Source organism: Ziziphus jujuba, chromosome 12 (assembly GCF_031755915.1).
Source record: "Ziziphus jujuba cultivar Dongzao chromosome 12, ASM3175591v1".
Lineage (NCBI taxonomy): Eukaryota > Viridiplantae > Streptophyta > Magnoliopsida > Rosales > Rhamnaceae > Ziziphus > Ziziphus jujuba.
In genome coordinates, this window is record NC_083390.1 from 13908896 (window position 1) to 13924986 (window position 16091).

General features: G+C 30.6%; 2 protein-coding genes across 2 annotated transcripts; one reads left to right on the forward strand and one right to left on the reverse strand.

The window, feature by feature from the left end:
• The first annotated feature begins 5303 nt into the window (after nucleotides 1-5303).
• LOC107428938 (uncharacterized) lies at nucleotides 5304-6242 on the forward strand. Its single transcript, XM_016039542.4, has one exon. The coding sequence runs from the start codon at nucleotides 5486-5488 to the stop codon at nucleotides 5999-6001; it is 516 nt and encodes a 171-aa protein (XP_015895028.3). The 5' UTR covers nucleotides 5304-5485; the 3' UTR covers nucleotides 6002-6242.
• A 3088-nt stretch (nucleotides 6243-9330) lies between these two features.
• On the reverse strand, nucleotides 9331-14591 carry LOC107428961 (phosphate transporter PHO1 homolog 3). The gene is made up of 13 exons (XM_016039566.3): nucleotides 13419-14591; nucleotides 12702-13065; nucleotides 12530-12578; nucleotides 12299-12370; nucleotides 11948-12077; nucleotides 11725-11845; nucleotides 11276-11534; nucleotides 11067-11171; nucleotides 10855-10899; nucleotides 10592-10741; nucleotides 10151-10432; nucleotides 9904-10040; nucleotides 9331-9762 (listed from the first exon to the last, which is right to left on the reverse strand). The coding sequence occupies exons 1-13, from the start codon at nucleotides 14008-14010 to the stop codon at nucleotides 9663-9665; spliced, it is 2406 nt and encodes an 801-aa protein (XP_015895052.3). The 5' UTR covers nucleotides 14011-14591; the 3' UTR covers nucleotides 9331-9662.
• Between the last annotated feature and the right edge of the window lie 1500 nt (nucleotides 14592-16091).

The window sequence follows — 16091 nt, forward strand, 5'->3', positions numbered from 1 at the left end:
GGAACACCTATTTTTGCAAAAGCAGCTCTAAAATGACTAGTTCCAACCTTTTTTCCATTTTTCTTTTTTTCTTTTTTTATTTTTGGGGGGATTCTAGAATGACTATCGTTCTTTTGTGAAAAATTTGTATTATTAATATTGCAAATAATGAGTTCACATAAAAGATTGATTCGGTCGGCTACCCAAAAAAAAAAAAATGATAATTATAGTGAAAGTGATAATAACATTGAAGATTGAAATGGTCCAAAGTGTGCAGTCCAAAAGGATTTTATAAATTATATTATATAACCAGTAAAACTTTCATACCACAAGTTTCAACATTCAATACAAATTTGTATGATCCAAATTTCCATATTCTGGAAGCTGTGATACTGTTACTTCCCTGTAGTCAAATCTACATTTTCTACACAAGTTTCATATGTGACTCTTCAACATGGCATTGCAAAGATGATTGTTTCTTCTTTTTTTTTTTTTTTTTTTTTTTTTTTTTTTGTCTCCCTTGAAAAATAAAAAAATAAAAAAATAAAAGGCTAAGAACATTTTTTTTTCTGCATAAATGATGTAAATTGTAAAATGCAACGGTCCTATTTAATGGCATAAAAATATTATTTTATGGCCAGAAGTCAAAATCATAAGTCTACTTTTAAAAATAAATAAATAAATAAATAAATAAGTACAATTCTAATATTAGAAGTCGTGTATTCCAAGATTTTTTTTAGGGTTAATCATAAATTTTTGATGTTCCCGTTTTGCCATAAGTTAGCGTAAACAAGGATACTCCGCTAATTTTCTTCTATAATGGCTTAAACTGAGAGCAAGGTTTAAAAAATCAATATCAATAGAAATATCAAAAGTTTAAAATATAAAAACTTTCATAAAAATATTGAAAAATATCGAATATCGATAAAAAATTATAAAAAATGATGAAAATTTATTTTAAAAAATAAAAATTTTTATTGAAACTTTAGAATTAGCTTATTTAATCCATCAATTATCAAATTAATTATAAAACTTGCTAAAATATTGAATGGATGTTATATTCTTCTTAGTAAATTGATTTATAATAAGCATTAACGACCATAGATGGATTATTATTAATAAAAATATGTCAAAAAATACATATATGATAAAATTATTTATTAACTAAAATATATAAAATAAGTATTACAATTACATTATAGTTCATAAATGTCATCTAAATACCACACAGAACTTCTGGATGGTTGAAAATCATCAGTTTATTCCTCATTTTGATTTTGAGATGTGAAATGTAATAAGTAGTTATGAAAAAATATATCTCCCTGATAATTTTACATATAATTATTAATATGCCAAACATATAGATCTTGCATTATTGGTTGACTATGTGCATAACTACTACTTTTTTATGGTTGAATTTGATATGGTATCCATGAGTTGTCATTTGATGACATTCCATAAATATCCATTAAATAAGGGTTATAAAAATAATGTCCAACCCTAATATATCCAAAATTCATAAAAATTGAATTTTCTTCTTGTTGTGACATCTTCACTATAGATTTCTTTTTACGTATATAGTTTTTTTCCAACAACATCGAATCATTGACTTGCATCTCTACTCCTATGATCTTCATCTTGTGTTATATATGTGTAATATTGTTCACCAATAAATGAACTTAATCCAACTTCTCAACTTGATGGTTCGCTTTGGCCACTACCTCTTCTAACTTCTTCAAAAATGTATATATATATATATATATATAAAACCTTGTGAATTGTCAAATTTTTTTTTTTAATTTTTCAAACAAACATTATTATTTCATTTGTATATATTTTATCATCTATTTACTCACATTTATAAAATAGATATTCCGGACAATAAAATTTGCCAAGTTCAAAAATATAATTCACAATCTTTATATTTTTGTTTTATTGATATTCAATAAATAGAACTTATTAATATTATTCAATTCAATTCATTCTATTTTACTTATATTTCTAAATATTTAAAAAGCAATTAAAGGACAAAAAAATTATCAATGAAGTTAATTTGATAAAAATTTTTACTAAATATCCATAATATTTATGAATTTTTTAAAAAAAAAATCCTAAATATTTTCAAAATTTCCACTGAAATTTCAGAAATTTCCATGGAAATTATAGATTTTTTAACCAAATTGTTAAGGATTAGATATGGATATTTTACAAAAATTTCCATCGACTTATGGTGAAATTTTAGAAATTTTAATGAATATTATGAAAGTTTTATCAATTTTTATTTCGAATCTAAATTTTATTTTGACCCCTTCGAATAATAGAAATATCAAAGAAATTTCAAAAAAATATTGAATATTTTAAACCTTGAATAGAATTATTAATCATTTTTTATTTTCTATTCCTATGAATAATTATTTTTATTTTTAAAGCAATAGTTATTCTGCATACAAATGGAGCCTTACTTTTAGATATTAACCATTCACTTCTTAATTTATTTAATCTATTATTTCACATCATTTAATGTCACATAACTTTCACATGATCAGTATTAATTATTTTAATCCTAACCATTCACTTCTAACTCATTTAACGTAAATCTCACAAATAAAAAAACTATTTACTTCTATTGAACTTTCTTTTTCTCTCTTTAAAAAAACACACATTTTTTTCTTATTTTAAAAGATTGCCTTTTTTACCAAAAAAATGCACGTATAAGAATAAATATAATTTTCTCTTGGCGGTCACAAATTAAACAAAAAAGAAAAAGAAGAAGAAGAAGAAGAATTTTATGGGTTTAAAATCAACATCTAATTATTTTATTTAATTATCCATATTGAAAGATAAGTATTCCCTATTTATAGATCCTTCATACTTACAAAGTAATTATGATTATTAAACTAAAACCTAGAAATTTAATAGATCTTAAAACATATTCCATATATTTCCATATATATATATATTTTATTTTTTTGTCGTAGATAGCAGCTTTGCTGCTCTGCCACTGCGACCGCGGCAACATGTTCCATATATATATATAAGCTCTGTATCCAAATTTTTTATTTTATTTTCAATACTGTTTGAAACTTTTGAGAGTTTACAATGTTTTAGTGAAAAAATCAGAAGTATTTTTTTAAAAAAGGAAAAAAGAAAAAGAAAAAAATCTATTTGCATTTATGATGTTTAAATGATATCTCTTCTATTAAGTTGATAAATCTTTTATTTTGATCGGTTTAATTTCAAGTTTATGAGTTTTAAATATCATTATTTATTAAAATAAATAAATAATAATGAATTTTAGTGATCATGTGCAAGTATGTTATTAATAATAACTATGCACAAATTTAATATTAGCCATTTGATTAATAAGTGAATGGATATGATTCAAAGGCAGGCAATGACAAGCATTAAGAAAACAAACAGAGGATCAAAGTCTAAATTTTTAATACATGTAGATTTATTATTTTTAAAAGAAAATATTACATTTGGACATATGAAGTTTGCATTATTTATAATCTAATAGCTCATATTTTTGAACATTACAATTAATATTTTTAAAGGATATGGGTAATATTATTTTAAACGAAATGAATGAAACAATTAAAGAAAAAATCATAACTTTTTGGAAGGAGATTGATAATTTTTTTTTTTAAACTAGAAAAACTAATTTGTATTTAAATCAAGTTTTATGGGAGATATATAAAATTGATCCTTTTTTAATTTAGACCTTTAATTTTATCATAATTTATTTCAATTTTTTATTTTACATATTTCTTTATACAATTAATTGTACAATTCTCTATTTAATTTTCATGGTTGATGAATTCTTTTTCCAAAAAAAAAAAAAAAAAAAAAAAACACAAAAGTACAGAAATGAAATCTTTGATATATCAATACGCCTTATATTTTTCTTCTGAAAAAAAAAGAAAAAAAGAAAAAAAAAGATAACGTGCATGACACCAAATTATTTATCATATTATTGCGACATATTAGTGATTGGAATTAAAAACAAAAACAAAAATTTAGATGTGGAGTAATGAATTGTTAAATAAATAAGTAAAAAATTTAATAGCCAAACTAATAAAAAAATATAAAAAGTAATATGTCTATACAATAAAGGTTGAAAAAATAATTTATATAGAAAAATGAAACTTTAAATTGATAAGTGAAACTTAATGAATACTTAATTAAAAATTATGTATCATATACTATGTTATTTGATAAGCAAATTTAGTTAAAAAAAATATAATTAAATTACTATATATACAATTATAATTAACTTAGTATATTAGTTTTCTTTTTTTTTTTTTTGGTAATAAAATTACTATATTAGTTGTTATTAAGCTCATTTATTGGTGAATAATATTACACACATGCAACACAAGATGAAGATCATGAGAATATAAATGCAAGTCAAGGAATTGGTATCATTGGAAAAGACTATATACATAAACTATAATGGAAATGTCATAACAATAAGAGGATTCGATTTCTATAAATTTTACATTAATGAAGAATGAAAATCATTTTCATATCTTTTATTCAATAAATATTTATGAAATGTCATACAGTAGCAATTTATGGATATCATCTTAAACTCAACCATTAGAAAGTAGTAATTATGTACATAGTCAATTAATAATGTAAAATCTATATGGTTGGTACATTAATAATTATTTGTAAAATTATGAAGGACATATATATTTTTATAACTAGTTAACACAGTTCACATCTTAAAATCAAAATGAGGAAGAGATCGATAATTTTCAACCATCCAGAAATTCTATATTATATTAAAATAACATTTATAAAATACAATGTAACTGTAATAATTGTTTTATATATTTTAATTAATAAATAATTTTAGTAAATATGTATTTTTGATATATTTTTATTAATAATAATTTATTTATGGTCATTAATACTTATTAAAAATCAATTGATTAAAAAAATATAACATCTATTCAATATTTTTATAAATTTTATAATTAATTTAATAATTAATAGATTAAATAAACTAATTCTAAATTTTAAATAAAAATTTTTATTTTTAAAATAAATATTTATTATTTTTTATAATTTTTTTATCGATATTTTATATTTTTAATATTTTATTGAAATTTTTATATTTTAAATTTTTAATATTTTCATTAATATTAAAATTTTAAATCTTGTTTATTAGTTGGCGGCCAAGTAACAAATACTAAACACTTGTAGAAGAAGAATTAAGTGCCCGAAATACTCTTCAATATTGGCCGTTCATCGACCAGGATCATAATAATAAATTATTACTGTAAAAAGTTAAAAAATTAAAAAATTAAAAGAAAATGAAAAAGAAAAAAAAAAAAAAATGCTCCGGTGGAGGTTTTAAGGAGGTTTAAGCAGCCATGGGAGGTGTCTTCTCCTCAAACCCTAGTGATACCTACAACGTAGACTATCCTCATCAAACTCAAAAATTCCCGGAAAATCTCAGCAGCCCAATTCATCTCAAGCCTCAAGAAAGCTAAGCATGTCCTCTACAGATTCTAAAACCACCGAATCCCCAGAAAATTCGACACTGGATTTGGATCCCCAAATCCAAGCGAAGTCTCCAGAAGAAGGAAAACCACAGGAAGATCCAGGTCAATCTGAGAAGGTCGGTGACAAAGGAGGAGAAGATCAAGTAGATGAAGGTGAGGACGAGGAGGAGGGAGAGTGTGGGTTTTGTTTGTTCATGAAAGGTGGGGGATGCAAAGAAAGTTTTGAAGCCTGGGAACAGTGCATGGTAGACGCGGAGAAGAACAAGGAGGATGTCGCACAGAAGTGCTTTGAGATTACTGGTGCTCTGAAGAAGTGCATGGAGGCTCATAGCGATTACTATGAGCCCTTACTGAAAGCGGAGAAGGCGGCGGAGGAAGAGGCCATCAAGGAATTGGAGAGAGAGAAAGAGAGAGAAGCGGCGGCATTGATCTCTTCGGAGCAAAATGCAGGTACTGAGAGTTCAGAAAGCCAAGGGATTTTTGATGATAATAAGCGAGACGGCTAGCGGGTTTGATGTTTATTGATTTTTCTCTGTTAATTTGATATTAAAAAAAAAAAAAAAGAAAAAAAAAAGAAAAAAAAGATTATTTTGAGGCAAGAAACCTTTGAAAGATGAAAACAAATGTTTAAGCCGGTACCACGGTTTTGTGGTCAGAATAAACCCGATGATGAAAAACTCAGTTTTGAATCACACATTGACAGTGGGATGCTCACATTAATTGAATAAGATAATTGTTTTTTATTTATTTAATCGACTTCGGTTTCTAGATGGATATGCATTCTGAAACTTCTACTAGTACCGCAATGCTCTGTTTATTTCTTTTTGGTAGTATGGTTGATGGAATTCATTTTTATTTTATATATGACTGTTCAATACTCATGAGGTTGCTGATAATGTTCAATACTCATGAGGTTGCTGATAATGTGGTTCTGAATTTGGTGGAATTGAGATCCAATTTGTTATCATTGGCTGTTGAGCATAATATATTTTATTAGATTTCTTAACAATGACTTGTAGGTTTTGTTAAAATGGACAAAACTTTTTGAGGCTTTAGTCCTGCCTAATTACCGCTATGTTTATAAACTTCAGATATTTTTTAACTTCATATGATCATTGATAGGATTCATTCCGATAGTAGTTCTGCTTTAGTCGCCAGTACTTAAGGTTAGTTAGTAACGGGGTTTTGAGTTCACCAAAAGAACCATTGAAATGTTTCCTCTACATATAATTATTCCTTGGTTCCTTAACAAGACATGATTTTTCTCCATGGTTTTTATTGTGCTTCACCTACTTGCTTTGTGTTTACCTTGATATATAAAGCCAAGGTTCATATTCTGTGCGTGTGTTGCTGTTGATAAACTAGAAGTACAGAGTTCAACCTCTTCCTGGTTGTTTTACTGTCATAAAATTCATGAACTAATACAAATCATCTGAGTTTCTCAAGGAGACAAAACTGGGGTAAAGAGCTAAGGATGAGTTTGGCAGAAGATGATATTTGTCTTTGAGCTGCCAATACCATAAAGAGAGATAGCCAAAAATGTTTCAAGTTATTGAGCAATAGAGTTAGAGAATTCCATACCTAGCCTGTGAGCTTACCTCGTATAGTCTGTTTATTGGATTTCTGGTTTGCCTTACCAAGCGCAGTTGCTTTTAACTTATATTTCGTTCATGTAGATTCTATGTAATTTTAACTGATATTGAACTATATCTACATATGGCTTTTTTTCCATAGTGTCATCATTCTTTCAGCTTTCTGTTGTGGTAGCTAAACTACTACTTCCCACAAAGTTTTTATAGTTTAAATTCCCATCGGCAATGTAAAAGTAAAAAGCTTGTCCAAGGCTTTGTCTATCTAATTTGCCTAAAGATTAATTTCATCCTTTCCTGGATGAAGCACTTTTCCTAGCAGTCCTTCCCCACTCAGAATCCCCGTTTCACGGCAAATAATTGTCTGTCGGCCTACTGGACATTGGATTTGTTAACCATGTTCTGTTATTTTATGACATTAGGAAAGCTGCCCCTGATACAGCTTGCTCCCCTAGAAGCACCCGGTGTATCGGTGCGCCACTGTATGCATTCATACTGGTGTATGTGCCTAAAGACGACTCAACACCGTAGATGGTGGCATGATGGAGTTGGGGGCATCTTGTACCCCTCACTTCCCCAGGCAGAGTTTGGAGCTGGGGGCATCTTGTATTCCTTACCTTCCCGGTGAGAGTATGTTTTTAATCGGGTGAAATGCTACCAGTTTAAGCTAGCCATCAGAACAACTAATACCTGCTGATTTTGATATTTGGTTCACCTTGGTCTGACTGACATTTTATTATTATTATTAATCATAAACTTGGTTCTCACTTCTTAGAGATAAACCTTAGCTGGAGGACCAACTGGGAGGGATATAAAAAATAATCTGGTTTAAGTATAGCTGCAATTCTTGCTTCAAATCAGAATTTCCCTCCTCGTGTTGATATCCGGATTCATTCCAATATTTTTTGGGCTAAAAATATTAGGACTGTTTGGCAATGTAATTAGAAAATAGTTTTCAAAAAACAGAGATTTACTCTCCAAAACTCTATTAAGTTGTTTACCCATGAGTTTTAGAATTTAAAAAAAATATATATATATATATATATATATATTAAAGAAAAACCAAAAATTAGAAACCAATTTTTATGTTTTCTATTTCATAAATTTCTTTGTTTTTGAAACAACTTTTAACACGAGAATAATCATAAGCCAGTATACCAGCCTAGCACATGGGATCCGGTTGTCCGGAATGATCAAGATAGAAGTCTAGGACCCACAGCCCTAGATTGGGCTTGGGCTCATAGATGTGGAAACCCTAATCCAGAACTAAGATCGAGAGCCTTAGACTCGACCAAAATTGTGAGTCCACAAAAAATCAATCAAATCAATCAATTTGATTGAATCCAATTATTACCCAAAAAAAAAAAAAAAAAAAAAATCCAACATAGTTAATTAGGTTATTTGACCTATTGGATTGCTTCAGTTAAAAATTGAAAACCGACCACTGGACTTTTTTATTTTATTTTTCTTAGTTTTTAAATTGCTTTGAGAAATGTAATTTAAAAATACAATTATTCCCTAAATCCCACTTGGTTTACTTTGTCAAAGCATGGTTTTAGCATTTTATTAAACATAGTAGGCCACTAATTGATTTATACATTTTAATCTTTGATGTAATTGAAGATCTAGTCTAATGTTAAAACCATACTTCATACAAGATTAATTTATTTAGTTAAAAAGAAGGTTAGTAATATTAAATTTGGTCTATTTTATAAATGGAAGTACCCTCTTACAAAATATTTTTGTAAAACTACCAAAAAAAGAAAAAAAATTGTTTTTGTTTTATATTTAGTTTTAAAAAAAATAAAAAATGGAAAGACCAATTAGACACAAAGCTTGAGTCATGTGCGCTTTCAATTGTTCATCTGATATGTTTATATATTCTTGTACCTATGTCTCAGGTATATTGGTCATGCTGATCCCTTAAGTTTAGGTTTCGTGGCCTTTTTGTCTATGAGCTCCTGGTATTAAAAAATTTAAAAAATTTAAAAAAAAAAAAAAAAAAATAAAAAAAAAAAAACCTTTTTCAGAGACCTAGTTGGAAAAAAGTCAAAGTCAAAAAAAAAAAAAAAAAACAAGGAATGAAAAGAAAAAACAGGGCATTATGTTATTTTTCATAAACGGGCAGTAGTCAATTTAGACGCCCGCATGCTATTCCAGATGCATGTTAGGTCAGGATTTTCCATCCACAGAATGCTAGGATGCGTTAATGGAAATAGATTTGAGTTTTGCGCAAAGTTAAAAGGTAGAAATGTCAGGTACGTTCATGTGGAAAGCCCAAAAAGTCTCAATCCATTCTGAGATAAGATAGCTGACAACTCTCTTTGTCACATCCATAAATCATTATCAAGCAAAAAATAAACGTCCAGGACTAATTACAACTTGTCACACTCCTAAGACTGCTAAACATTGCATTTACAACAAAACTTTACACTCACAAAAATAAACAAAATAGATAAACAAATAAATGAAAGAATATAGAGCATTCAAAGTAAAATGGAAACAAATTGCGATTCCACATTATTTGAGTTTGTAGAAGATTGTTGAAACACTTATGTGCGTGGGTTTCGCAGCAAAGCTACTCATCTTTATCACCATCTTCATCATAATGGAAGGGTAGTGGCACTGACTTGAATGCCCTGTACTTGCCAACATTGTTCAGATGCTCATTCTCCAACCTGGTCAAAATCCACAGAGACATATTACAAACATGTTAATTACTTCACCTTCACAAAGTTTCTGCTCAAAAACTTTTTTATGTTCTTATGATATGGTGGGAGTCTCCCAAGCTAATTATGAACATAATCTTTGCTAATTACCTGAAGAAATTCCAGATGCCACGACGAATGATTTCCAGGCAAGCAACAATAGTAGTCAAGGATTGTCTATGCAAGAAAGAAATCTCGAAGTCCAGCACAGTTTGCAGCCAGGCAAATCTCAGCAAGATATTCAAGACCTGAAGTTTTCCCATTGATAAAATTAATTAACTTAGTTCCAAGATCATTTAGTATTGCAATGAAATTAATCAAAGTTTACTTTGGGGAGAAGAATTCTACTTTTACTCACCATTGCTCCAAAGTATACACTTTTCTGAGGGACTAGGAGTTTGTCTCTTAACCAGCGATTCTTAGAGTGGCGTTGCAGAAGCCCCCAATCAATAACAAGGTCCCAATATGTGCCAACTATGGCTGCGGCGACTGAGGTAATAGCAGCCAAAATTTTCCAACTAAATGACGGCTTGCTAAGACTGTATGCAGTCCTAAAGGTAACAGCTGCAATTGTCAAGAAATATTTCAGCCCATTGTATCCTTGCATTGGATCCTTCTCTTCAAACAGGCGGCGGAGGCACTGAGAAATGGAAGACACAGATAACTTTGAGCTACTTTGTTTTGGAACCAAAAAAAAAAAAAAGGAGAAAAATCAAATTTTCAACTTCCAATTGTGGTTTTGGCCACTTTGAGGAAGGAAATTTGAAGCTTGAAAAATAAAGAGAAATCGTTATGGTACCTGAAGGAGACGTGACAAGTACGGTAAGACAGCTACGAGGAAAAAGAAAGTATTGTATACACCACTATCCTTGCAAGTGTTTTGTCTCTTTTTGTAGTCTCCCCAACCATAATAGCAAATGTAGAATTCCAGACTTCTGATTGCTTGGACCTGCATTATCCATCATAACATTTAAGATTGAGTATGAAAAAAAAAAAAAAAAAAAAGCAAATAAAAAGCAGAAAAGAACCAGGAACAAGGAAAGCATAGTTCACTTCACTGACCTGACTAGTTAACTGGTCTGCCAAGAAGAAATCAGGGAATATCACCTGCAGGAGACAAAAAAACAAAAAAAAAAAAATATATATATATATATATATATATATATAACATATTAAGTTCTGTATTGTAGTGGTTATAATTTAATTATGAATACTCTCAGAAACTAATTTAACCGTACTAGGACATGCATGCAACTATTTTATAATAACTCTACCTTGTATAAAGGCGCACAGATGCAGTGAAACAAACATGTGAGAAAGAAGAAGCGGCTTGAGCGATATATTATGTTGAGTGGCAATAGTAATGTAACAATCACAGACTGCAGAGAAAAAAATGTGATATGAAGTAATTAGTTCAGTATTTTGAGAACCATGATCAATGGAGCAATAATGAAGCTTGGGATCTTATGTATATTTATCATACCACAAGCAAGAACAGCGGGATAACTTCAGTCCATGCTTTAAAATCTTGAGTTTTAGGGTCCATTTCCATGTCAAGGTTGGAGAGCACACTGCCTAGTGCCATCGCAGCTATAGCAAAACCAACTAGTAGAACTTCTCTGTAACTCAACTCTGTTCCTTGCTTGAAACCAAATATGAAGGAATAATTGACTCGGTATCGCCTCCAATAAAATATATTGGCCGCATACATGAGCATGTGCAAGACAATGAATCCAAACAAGCTGCAAAGACGGATTAACATGTATCAAACACTTCCTAGAAACTGATAGTAAGCCAAGTTTCCCTTCATTCATGGCTAGGAATTCATATTAGCAAGATACTATGTCTCTCCAAGAATTAAAAAAACAACAATTCAAACCACGAAGATATTAGGGGAAAAAAGCAAGGAGATGAGATTCAAATCTTTGTTACCTGTAGAGGGGAAACATGTTTTCCATGTACTGGGTGCTTCCTTCTTTATCCATGATCTTCCGGGCACGAATGATCAAAATAAGAGCTACTACTAGAGCAGCTGTGCAGCCAGCAAAGAAACCTGAAAAAAATTTCCCAATAAATATTTATATACAATGAAATTGTTCTTATATATTCAAATACCAAATTAAAGTAAGTAAATCAAAAATAGTATTCCTCCTACCAGTGGAAAATGTAATCCTATGCCTTTCTTTCTTTTGTTTTGGTCTTAAAATGGCCATGCCTTTACTGCGGTTTGAGTTTGAGAAATGCTTGATGAATGTAACTTCCACCCTATCCAAAAGCTTTGTAACCTGCAATAATTAAGGGGATGCCATTCATATATATAAAATTAGAAAAGTACATATCAAGCATTATTTGCCTGGGAAAATTTTTAACAAACTTTAGCAAGCACAAAATATGATCATAGTCTTCCAAAGTCTTGCAAAAGTATAAGATGGATATGGATATACCATTTAATATATGAATGTACTGTCACAAAAGGTGGTGACCAAAATGCTAATCCAACACTAACCTCATCAGAACTGCCGAAGTGGGAATTATCAACAGTTTTCATGTAAGACCTTGATGCATTTCTTCCGGTAATCTGCAATAATTATTGAGAGAAAAATTAAAAATGTAAAACAAACCAAGACGAAATTACAATAAAGTATTATGAAAAACCTCAATCCGTAAGACTGCTAATAACCATGGAGTACCGAAAGAAAAATCAGACTGCTTGTTAAATTTGTTGATTGAAAATTACCTTATCATATTTCTTCATGATCTTTGAAAATGCCAAGGAATTCAAAAAGCTGTTTCATATACCCAAAGAGAAATGGTTAATTAAATATAAAGTTAATCAAAACTAGAAGAGACAAATGAATTGAATTAAGCCATATTTATATATATATATATAAGCAAACATATTTTCTTACCCAAAGTTCTTTAGCAGTCTAAGCTTCTGATAAAATTCAACAAAAGCTCGTTTAAGTTGTCCTTCAACTTTATTAAGATTTTCCCTGCTGAAAGTCAGCTCTGTCTGCATAGGGACGTTAAGGACACCTTTAATGGTGGAACGTGGGGTCTCAAGAGTGTTGTTGAATTGCACATGGTTCAGTACATCAAGTGGAGCCGGTTTAGTGAACCTCACGTTCTTCGGCTTCTGAATTTGAACTTTTTGGTTGTCGGTTTTTGTACCAGTCTTATTCTCCTTTTGATCATCACTGGATTCATCTGATTGTTCCCCTTGGCTACTTGGCTCAGCTTCTTCAATCACATCCATGGCCGTGCTAAATCTTCCTGCTCATCAACCATTGTTAACATTCAAAACTTGCGTATCATTCATATATATATCTATATATATATATCCTGTTATAGTGGATTATATGTAATTCATATGATATATACACAGAATAACATGTAATTAAAAACCACTAAATAGAATAACGGGCTCAAAACATAATACATATATATATATATATATACACATAACAGTGAAGCGGTTATTTAAGATCCTGGACAAAAATGATAGTCAGAGGATCATCAACCTATAACCGGTTATAAGTTAACCTTGTATATATCAATTTGCAAAAATAAGCATCAAAGAAAATTAAAAATGTGTTTTCAAGAGCAGTTAACAAACAGAAACTTACTGCTTGCTCTAGCTCCGCGAGGAGTTGAAGCAGCCAAAGCAGCAGCGGAAGCAGCAACATCCGAAGCAAGACGAGTCATCTCCACATGCCTATCAAACCAGCCTTGAGGATTCTCAACTTTGATCCGAAAAGCAATCAAGGCATCCATTTGCTTATTCAACATAGCTGCTTCATTCATCACCTCCTCGACTTTCGACTTGTAAAACCTCTCCACTTTGTTTAGCTCCTCATCCAGCCTCCTAAAGTAAACAAGCTCGTACTCTCCTCCTTCCTCCGAACTCATGAAGAACGTCGTCTCGTAACTTTCGGATCCATTCTTGTGCACAGAGTTCACCAGAATAGGCTGGTTCTCAATGTCACCCGGAGTTGAGGGGCTGGTGGCGTTGTGGTTATTGTGTCTATTTACCAAACCACTGAAAGCTCTGTAAAGCGTTGGCCTTCGCTTCAAACCGGTCGGAACCGCTGTTGCTGGTCGGTTTCTTTGCCGTAGACTTTGAACATCTTTCAAAAGGGTTTTCAGAAAATTGTAATCCATGTATGCTTCTTGCCATTCCGGCACCATTTGGGTAGCGAATTCCTTCCCAAACTTCATTTTTGTGATATTTATTGCAACCCAAAATGCAAAGCTCTTGAATTAGTGGAGTGGGTTTTCGATGTGATTTTCAATAGTGAATTGTATTGAAATATATGAACATGTAAATACCAACTATAGTGTGCTCAGACAAGGCAATATATCAGACCATTTAAGGTAAATAGAGAACAAATAGATGGACCTACAAACTAAGAATAATAATATCAATAAGAGATTTTATTCCTAATACAGTGAGTGTGGGTTGTTAACTTTGGTTTTGAAGATGGCGAAAGCCAACTCAAAAAGAAAAGAACAGGAGAATCAAATGCATGAAAACAAACTCAAAAAACGTAGGAGGGGTCGCTTCAGATGAAAATCCATGAACGTTTATATACAGATCGAGGAGAAAAGAAAGACTAATTCTTCTGCGATGAGTTTCGTTGAAATTTCTTCAAACAATTTTCTTTAATGGCTATTGGAAGGAGTTTGCACTCGTGCCGATAGTCAACTCTCGAAACCATCGAGCAGCCAGAGTTGATAATATTTTTTTAACACCCGGTTATTAAAGGAAATAAAGTACGGCACCGATTTGAATTAAATGTGTTACGTACAATGTATTATTATATAGTTTTAGCACACCCAACTTTTCGTACAAAATTTAACTCTCTCGCCTTAAAAATATTTAACCAAATGACCTTTCCAAAGAAATGTCGCCACGCGTTAGTTTTGATCGAATCTTCACCTAACCTTTTGGGTCACAGACCAAATGCAATTAATATAATAATACATGTAGATAAAAGTTTGAACATAAAAATTTGCACTTCCCCATTAATTTAAATAATATACAGGCAATGTGTCCTATCAATAATATATAATAATTAGAAAAAATCAATCTTAAATCGCAGTGATGTAAAAGAATAATAAAAGGAGTCACTTTCCAAAAATATAGCTGACCTTCATCCTGTTATTTTAATATACAGTGGAAACTTGGTCGATGGAAATAGTCATTGATACTGTGGTTGCCTCGTCAAAATTGTTCCAACTGAGGTTTTTTATTTTCTTGGTATGTGTGTGTGCTTTGGTGGATGGGTCAACATGGTTTCAATGCTATTGGCTTAATTCCCACGTGATCCATCAGTAGCCTATTGGGACAGAGTTTTTGACGTATGTGTGTGTGTCTTTGGTGAATGGGTCAACATGGTTTCGATGTTATTGGCTTAATTGCGATGTGATCCATCAGTAGCCTATTGGGACAGAGTTTTTGACGTATGTGTGTGTGTCTTTGGTGAATGGGTCAACATGGTTTCGATGTTATTGGCTTAATTGCGATGTGATCCATCAGTAGCCTGTTGGGACAGAGTTTTTGACGAACAGTGAAAAGCAAACATAGTATATGATAAAATCTAAACGTAGTAGTCAAAACGCAACAAGTAGTGTTAATTTATCCTCTTTCCAAAGTAAATATGTCAGAGATAAAATATTCTTCCTTGTTTTCATTAATTAGCTAAATATCAAAACAGGTGAACCAAATTAATTTCCTTCACAAGTCTCATGGGTAAAGTAGGTAAGCAGGCAAAGGACATTGCGTTAAATCCAGAAGTTTGCGAATTTTGTATTATATTAATTCTATTTCGTAAGGACAATAAATTGTGTATATTTATAGATTTGGATAGGTTGAAAACCTAAATTCCATTTCCTTATTGGGAACCTACTGACAATACAAATAATAAACCGTAGTCATTCACCCAATTAAATTTTAGATTTAATTTATTTAATTGAGATTTCACTCGTTCCATCCACTATAGTCTATATTTGAGTAACTGTATATTTCTTATTTAAGTGAACAAATATAGTTTTATAATAATAATGATACGGATACCAATTTGTTTATTAAATTTGTTCGAATTCCAATTTATTCAACATTCAATAAGCGTGAATGAAGGGTGGCTTTCTTCTTCTTCTTTTTTATTTATTTATTTTTTTTGGGTGGTTTTGGGCTTTGATGCTTTTGCGTGGTGTTTCATTTATCACTAGGCAAATAAATTAGTAGATAAAATCTGTGTTGTACTGTTCTTTATTATTGTTTTTATCTGTTTTACTTT